The following is an 8,641-nucleotide window of genomic DNA, read 5'->3' as shown; positions in this document are numbered from 1 at the left end:
CAGCTCCCCGGTTCTCCCCTCTCCCCGCAGAAGGTGCAGGTGCTGCCGCAGACCGTGCTGTACATCGCGGACGCGGGGACGTTCAGCGGGCACGAGGAGTGTCACGAGCAAAAGAAAGGTAAAGCCTTAACCTGAGGGGAAGGGTTGAGGTAAAGGGCCTTAACCCGCCCTGAGAGGGGGCGGCGCGTAGAGGGAACCCGGCCGGAAGGGAATCCTCTGAGCTTGAATTTCGGGGGAAAGTAACGCTTTTGCAAAAAAACACACGACCCCGTAGGTTTGTATTTGTGGTGTGAAGCAGCTTAGAGAGGCGTTATTCCATACAGGCGAGTGCCTACCCGCGGGAGGATGCTGGTTGCGTTCCGTGTGTTCATACCAATTAGTACGGATTAGTAGAGATGCCGTTAACAGGGCAGCCGCTGATGGGCAGCATTGGACAGATAGGATGGGATTGACTGCGGGGTGTGTTCCGGTACCACTCAGAACAGCTAATTTTTACTAATCCCTGTGGGGTTTTTTTTCCTCTTCTTTTTTTTAACAGCCAGGAAAAGAAACAGTAAAGAAACAGCAATTGCGCTCGAAAAATTGTTGCCGAAGCGATGCCAGGTTCTCGGACTGGTCACCCCGGGGGTTGTAGGTAGGAAGAAAACGTGTGATTTTGGGAGAGATCGGCTTGAAGGTGTCCAGTGAATTGCACATCGGGTCCAGTTTATCACAATTTTGTATGTTTTTGGAAGCGTAGTCCTGCAGACTGGTGGGAGAGTTTGCACAGCAATTACCATGTTCTGTTCTCACCTTGTTCAGTGCTACGTTAAATTTTAAGGACTTCATAATGTTGCTGCTAAGTCATGTGGAGCTTAATTTTTTACTTTGTGTGATGCACTTATAACTAAAAGGGTTGATTTAATTGAGCAGGCAGCTTATTGCTTTTTTTTCCCTGGCATTTTAATGTATTTTTCAGAGTTATATTGTTACTTAAATGTACAGGACATCCTCAGTATGTTGCTGTTTTTTATGCTCCAGCAGGAGGCACAGGCAATAGCTATGGAAAATTCACAGCCTCCTTTGGCAGTTTTTTTCTAGTGCCTTCACTTTTTTATCGTTAGAAAACTTTTTCCTACTTTCTCACCTTAAAGTCTCTTCCCAGAGCATGAGTAGGGTGTTTGATTGTTATCACCAAGATAATTCAATAATACGCTCTCAGTATGTCTGTCAGTTTGCTTTATACTGTCATCACACGCTTGTACAACACCTTAAAAATCTGAGTACATTTGCGTGCCTGTAGAAGTTGGCAGGAAGGCTTGAGAGAGTTGTATTGCCTGGTGCTTGTTTTCCAACTGATGCATGTTTGGTGTGGCTGGAGGGAAATGTCCAAATATATCCATGTCTGCTTGTCCACAGTGACTTCAGCGTGATGGATAGCCAGGAGGACTCCTGCCAAAACGTCAACGGAAACTATCACCCCAGTTGTCAATTAGATATGTTGTTACAGAAATGAACTATCATGTTTGACATCATCTAAGCTGTTCTGCCTCTTTTAATCTCTCTTACAGTGTAGACAAAAGTATTAGAATCACTATATTAGTATTAGAAAAGTATTAGAATCACTGAACATGAGATGTCTGGTTTTGTATCTTTGTAGTTACCCCTATGGGTTCAGGCAGCAATCAGCCTCAAGAAATTGAAGAGGGCGAAGCTGGGTTTGCTCTGTTGTTTCCCAAAATCGACGGGGTGAAGATTCATACTTTCCATTTTTCAAAGGACTCAAAGAACAGGGTCTTTGATGAAAGTAAATTTGCTGAAGCAGGTATGTCCTTGATCTCCCCAGTATTTGGGCTTTTGTGCAGTGTTGTGTTGCTCCTTTAGGTACCAGCGCGGAAGCAACAGCTTCTGTGCCAACTCCGTTCCTAGAGCCCTCTGTGGCTCTCCAGGGCTGCAGCTGGTAATTATGTATCTCTCTTCTTCCTGTTCTCCTGAGTATTAAGATTAAGTTACCCTGAGTGTTGATCTCAGATTACCTCAGTTGGGTTCTAAGTGGTGCTGTTAGGTTTCGAGCAACCTCTAATTGGTTACAAATAATGATAAATGAGTTTGTGCTATTTGGAATGGCTCCCATCACTACAGTTCAGAAATGAGCGTGGAGGAGCTGGTTCTCTTCTTCCCCAGAATAACTTTGCGTTTAGATCCTAAGTCAGGTGTTACAGCAAGCAAAGGTGGAACAGAAGACAGGATATTTCAATAAATACAGTTTACATTCCTCGCGTTGTCTCCTCAGCAGCGTAGGTCATTTATGGAGAGTAATGTGACGAGGATTTCTTGAGTCTTCTAGGACTCCAGGATTTTCTGCCTTGGGATAAGTAACTGGCTGCTGTATGTCATGTGTTTAATTTTCAGGCAGAGCTATTTACTGCATTGTGGTTCTTGTTGAATAACCTGTACTCTCACTTCTAATCTGTAAAAGAACAATTAAGGCTGCCAAATAAAACTGAAGAGCTGTGCCTTCAGAGCCTGTAGTAAAACTCAGAAGTTCTGCTAAAGAAGTTGCAAGCTGGAGGAAGCAGATGGAGTCTTCTTTTCCTTGCTAGCTGCTTTTCAGGAATTCTCATTTGGGTGGGGAATGCAGCCCAGCCCCTGGATGCCTGGGCAGCTTGTGTCTTGTTTTCCCAATTGCAGCAAGGGAAGGCCATGACTAAAGGTGTGATATATTATTTGAGGAGAGACTAGGAAGGTTGGACTTTGGGGTCAGGATTTAAAAATAAGAGGATTTGTGTCTGTGGTTTTGTTTGTAGGTCTGAAGAATAACCCAGATCTCCGGGTGGTTCTTCTATTTGGCTACAACTCCTGGAAGTCTGGAGCGACTCGATTTCTTCATCAAATAGTCAATCCTTTGAATGAGAAAAGCATCATCCTGGCTGGGGGACAAGTGGAGAGCTTTACGTCACTGGCCTCTGAGAAGTAAGTATCTTTTTCAAGGTAAATTGTAAAGAAGACTTAAAATGGGAGAAACTGCAAAAGCTGTAGTATTTTAGTGATGTCATATTAGAAATGCCTGTTAACAGTAGTAAAATGATAAATTTTTTTAAGAGAATAAAGTCTAACTGGTACACTATGATCTAGCTGGAAAAATGGGAAACTTATTTATGACCGTGTTACAAATTGGATTCTGGAAACCCAGCTAGGAGAGACCCACTGCGAAGGAGATTTCCAGCTTCAGATACCTCGTGGTTTTTTTGCAGGCTGTGTTTGCTCTCTGGCTTGCAGATAAATTATCACTCGTCGTGAGAGAGACCATTCATGTGAACGTTTTGTTTCTGCATCATGCTACCCAGCAGTAGCTTACCACGCAAACAGGACTGTGCCCCAGGAGCACACTTAAGGGCTGAAGGATGTGCTGATCTCGTCCAGCTTAAAGCCCCTTCCTCCACCAGGGCAGAGCAGAATTGGGCTCCAGCTGTTCCAGCTGCTGGGCTGCACAGGGAGAGCGCTTTGTGCCCTCTGACTCGCAGGAGTGGTGCATCCTCCGTGGAGCTCCTGTGCTGGGGAGTCATGTCCAGCCACTGGCAGACGGTGCCGCTGGCTCCTCTCATGCCAGCCTAGGTCTCAATTCCATAGTAATACCAACATTTTTCTTGCACCTGATGTATGCTACCTGCACCATTACTCCAGATATGAGAGATGACCGTATATTAAATTATTGCTAAAAAAGCATAAGTAGGTATATATTCCCAAGGAGACTTAAAGCAACACGAATCTGAAGCCATTACTGACTGCCCTGATCTCACATGTAAATGCTGAGTTTCTTTGCTTGTCCTAAGTTTAACTAATAGTTCGGTTGGTGTTCATACAGAAACTGCTGAATTTGGCATGTATTTGAAAGGTAGGTTTACACTTAATCTCTGGTAATGGATGTGAAAGATTTTCCTTGCGACAGGTTGCTAAAAAATAAGGTTGCTAAAATTTGAAGTCTTTGGTTTATTTTGAAGTATGGATGGCTTTCAAAATCACCAGGGTGTTGGTCTGCTTTGATACCTACTTCTGCCACAGCAAGAGTTTATTCATACGATCATAGAATGGTTAGAGTTGGAAGGGACCTTAAAGATCATGGAGTTCCAACCCCCCTGCCCTGGGCAGGGACACCTCCCACTAGATCAGGTTGCTCAAACCTGATTATTCAGGTCGGACGTGGTCTTTCTGGAACGTTCTCTGACTTGGTGCCTGTTGCCTTTCAGTAGCAGTGCCCAGCCCGGCGATGCCTGCGGGGTGGTGGGGCTGGCTTTCAGCGGCCCCCAGATCCAGAGTGCCACCGTCCTGTTAGACCAGGACGTGGCTGATGAGAGGACAGCAGAAGCCGCCATGCAGCGTCTCAAAGCAGCAAACATCCCCGAGCATAACACCATTGGCTTCATGTTCGCCTGTGTTGGCAGAGGATATCGGCATTATAAAACCAAAAGGAATATGGAAGCAGATGCATTTCGGAAGTTTTTTCCAAACGTTCCTCTCTTTGGCTTTTTTGGACACGGAGAAATAGGATGCGATCGAATAGTTACTGGGAATTTCGTATTAAGAGAATGTAATGACATAAAGGATGACCTGCTTCACGGTTATACTACCGTCATGACTCTTATTCATCTTGGTTCAACTAAAGCAAACCAAGTGTAAATATGTTTTTAATGCTTCAGTGAGCTGTTTGTTTCATTCCAGAAAGCTGAGAAGTCTGAAAAAGTGGACATCTTGCAATCAAAGCCCCTTCCAAAACGTACACATCATTTTCGTAATATTATCGAGTCTTGTACTTGGAATAGAGTTTAATATCATAGCTGCAAGATCTTTGCGTTTTGTGTAATCCCCCGTACACATCAGAATTGCAGGTAAATGGTATTTGATGGAATTCTGCAATTGAAGAAAGTCTTTTTCTTCCCAAATGAGAGTGGTTTGCACAAATGGCAGTTGGAGTCCAAATATCAACATGTAGAAAGAGACAGTACTTTGATGTTCTCTATTTGTGTATGTAAAACAGTCTAGAAAAACTACTGATGCATACAGATGTACTGATGCATAAAATCCACCATTTCCTGGATTTTATTTCAAGATGCACAACCCAGACTTGAGTCCTATTTACAGAACTGAATGGTTTTACTAGATAAAATGAATGAAAAGCTTTAGAGAAAAGTAACAAAGTGCTCATTAAATAAAGATGAAAATATGTAAAAGTACCTTGCCTTCTATTCTTAGAGAAAAAGCTGTGATTTAAAGAGGTCCAGTTCCAAGCTCAGCTTTGAACTGAGTTTCAGTTGTTCTGAATACCTGGTTTAGGGTAATATCTGGTACTTGGTGTGCACCGGCAATTTCAGTCTTTGTGTATTTAAGTTTACACACCCCAAATGCACTGGTTGCCTTTTCTTTTAGATTCTCTTATAGCATGATGCTCTCTATTAGACATCTTTATATGTAGAGTGCTGAAAATTAAGGCTACCTGGTATCTTTAAGTTCCTTTAAAAAGTGTTTTGCTTTTTTAATTTGAAATTGTGGGCCGTGTAAGATCTGGCTGTGTTCTGTTTATGTAGAGCCTTTAAGCGAGACCTGTGCTTTTGGTGCTTTTGCATGTTTTCCTGTGCTTTTACATCAGTCACCTGGTTTGATTGCTGCAGCTGGAATGCACTACTGCAAAGTTCAAGTAAGTAAATTCAGTATAGTCTCAGTATAGCTAATAATATATTTGCTCCTTTTTAAATTCTTTCCTCCCTTGTATTTTCACTTAGTAAGAGAATGACAAGAAAATGAGATTCATTTTGTACCATTTCGCTACACTTCTGAATGCCAAATCAGGTGGCTGGCCCGTTTTCAGTGTACTAGAAAGAAAATACTTAGCTGTCTGTGGTACAAAAAATAACGCTATTTGCTTTAAATGTACCATCCAGAACTACAGTTGGCAGCTTTTTGCTTATGTTTAGTTCAAACTTTTCCTGAACTTGGCCTAACGAGCTAAGGTAGAGACATATCTATCCAGAGAGTTAACTGCTGATTTCAGTGGGTGTTAAACACAGACAGCACTTGCCCAAGGCTGTTGAAAAAAAAACCAAGTTTTTTTTTTAATTAGAAGACAGGATGAGCTGTGAACTCCCAGTGGCCTTGTAGGGCTAGGAGGTTAGTAGGTGTGCGTGCAACTTGGAAAATGTTTAGGTATTGCGTTTAGAAAGAAAGGTGTTTGCAAATAGAGTATGCTTGAATTTTAAGAGAATCTACTTGGTGGGAGGTGGGTAAACGTTTTCTCTTTTCAGCATAATCAGAATGTCATGCTTGGCACTTTCTGTCTGCACAAGACAGAGCCTCTGTTTAACAGAAGGCAAAGGAAATACTTCATTTCTGTAATGCCAACAGGATTGCTGTAGCTGTTGGTGTGCTTTAGAGCTAGGGGCATTGCTGCCACCGTACGCCTGTGAACTGGAACTAACTTTTTGCTGCAGTAGAAGTAGGTGACATATGATCAACCCCGAGTTCTGAACAACAGTGCAGACATGTCCGGGAGATTCCGCATGGCGCAGGGAACGAGGAAATCAGAGTGTGGTTTGAAGGGACTGATCATCAGCAAGGTCTGACAGCTGCCCAGTCCTGTAGGTGCAGACACTTGAGAGGTAAACATAGTACAGGGAAGTTGCTGGTGGGGAACCCCAAAAGCCTGCACCAGGATCATCTCTCCAACAGCAGGGAGTGGGGATGAGCCCGGGGGGCCCTGGAACTGTCTCTCCCAGAGCACAGTCCGCCTTCTGAGTGACAGGGAAGGGGTGTAATGGATCAAATTGCAACATCTGTGATTAAAGTGTTTTCCTCTTCAAACTCATTTTGCCTCCACACTGTCATTTGCTCTTCAACCATGACGACTCCTGAATGAAACCAAAATATATTTACTTAAAAGGTGCACGTACCAAAAGGCAGAGCTTGTTCTTAACCTATACAAAGGTTTGGAGTGCAGTAATTTATGCCTCTGTCACTCAAAAAATAACCATGGGGTTTTAAAGTGGACAAAGTTATTTAAATGCATATTGAGCAACTGAGGTAAATGTGAATAGCAGGACTGCTCTAAAGATAATTATCTGCGGTTACAGCGCTGATGGTAATATGTTTCCAGCAAGAGAATATAATCCATAAGTGACCACAACTGGATTTTGTTTTTCTTAAGAAAAAAAGAAAATCTTCAAAGTCACAAGACCTTCAGGGAGGAGTGATGGAAAGGTAAAAGACATTCTTTTATCACCATGTTCTGAATATGAATATTGTTTTGTTGCGCATCTTAATGCATCTTTCAATTAAACAAACTGTAGGTTTCAAAAGTAAAAAATATCATAGGCAAGCGGTGTGATGTATAACCTTGTACTTGCAGAACCCATAACGGCAATTGCCAAACATAAAACTGTTACTATAATTTTTATTTTAAAATTACTAGTTTAAAAATCCCCTCATTATAGGATGTTTCTGTTGCATGTAGTTGTAAGAAAGCAAGAATAATTTGATAAAGAAGAGCCAAATTATGCTAAATTGTCACAACTGTACTTCCAGAAATCACATCCAGTTAAAAACTGCCAAAAAGTGCAAAGATAGCGAACCTGGGTTTTGTTACTCTCTGTGTCAGATTTATTTTGGCCCAAGTGAATACTGGAACAAGCCTTATTTTAAGAGATGAATGAGTCATACCGAATCATGCCCCCTTGGCAGCGAACAGTAAACCAGGATATGTAAGTGATGCAGCCCAACTTTGACTTTCAGTGCAGCAGAGAAAGCTGATAATGTTAAACCTCAGACTGAATTTTGAAAAAACAAGTGGTCACATAGGATTCTTAATTAATTTTTAGTTAAAAGTCTATCTCAAAACTCACCCCCTCGTAATTCACTTTTATCTTTCTAAAAATTGAGAACTTCTATGGGAAGTAACTCTAGGGGTGTTCATTAATTTTCATATAATACACCAACTAGTATGAGGCAAAGTTTTTTGAATCAATAGTGTCTGGCTAAATGACAGAGAGTAAGTTAATAAACATTTGCTATTCAGATGCCTACTTCTGTTTTACTCAGCAGAATGATACAGGAAAATAATGTTTGAGGTCTGGAAGTTTACATAGTTAGAAGTAACGAAGATATTACATATGTAAATTTAAGTGGTCTTTTGTAGGGTCTTTTACTTTATAATCTCTGCAAATATCAAGAAAATAATTATTTCCCCCAATGATTATTTTTCATGATTATATGATGGGGAAGATATTTTATTTTACTGTATGAGTCTGCAGTGGATCTCTAAAATACATTCCATCTTAATACAGCAATTGTACTTTGTGCACACAAAAGCATGTAAGATAAACATTAGACTTTAATTATCAAATTTCTTACTTGAAATGTTCCCTGTTCCTAATCCCATTTCTTAGCCAGAGACAGGCTCCAGAAGAGGCTGTTGTTTCGGAAGGGCTCGGATTAGCCTTGAGGGTGTTCTGTCTGGGAACGTGTCTCCTGAACTACAGGCTCAGAGATGTGCAGTGAGGTAAAGGCAGCTCACCTCGGGGGGACGGGGGGTGCCCCTTGGTCCTGTACCACAGCTTTAGGTCAAACAAATACGAGTTCAAACATTGTAGGACCCTCGTGCTGATTCCTTTATGCC

General features: G+C 41.8%; 1 protein-coding gene across 1 annotated transcript in view; it reads left to right on the top strand.

Moving 5' to 3' along the window:
- The window catches only part of LOC106889365 (F-box only protein 22-like), an 18,717-nt gene extending 13,507 nt beyond the window's left edge, over positions 1 to 5,210 (top strand). The window contains exons 2-6 of the mRNA XM_014944289.1: positions 4 to 118; positions 539 to 634; positions 1,640 to 1,804; positions 2,787 to 2,952; positions 4,227 to 5,210. Coding sequence (XP_014799775.1) covers positions 4 to 118; positions 539 to 634; positions 1,640 to 1,804; positions 2,787 to 2,952; positions 4,227 to 4,656 — 972 coding nt within the window. The 3' untranslated portion in view covers positions 4,657 to 5,210. The remainder of the gene's footprint in view (positions 1 to 3; positions 119 to 538; positions 635 to 1,639; positions 1,805 to 2,786; positions 2,953 to 4,226) is intronic.
- Positions 5,211 to 8,641: the final 3,431 nt, after the last annotated feature.

Source organism: Calidris pugnax, unplaced genomic scaffold (genome assembly GCF_001431845.1).
Source record: "Calidris pugnax isolate Ruff unplaced genomic scaffold, ASM143184v1 scaffold70, whole genome shotgun sequence".
Classification (NCBI taxonomy): Eukaryota; Metazoa; Chordata; class Aves; order Charadriiformes; family Scolopacidae; genus Calidris; species Calidris pugnax.
Note: the sequence above shows the minus strand (reverse complement) of the source record. Positions and strands in the feature narration are given on the sequence as shown.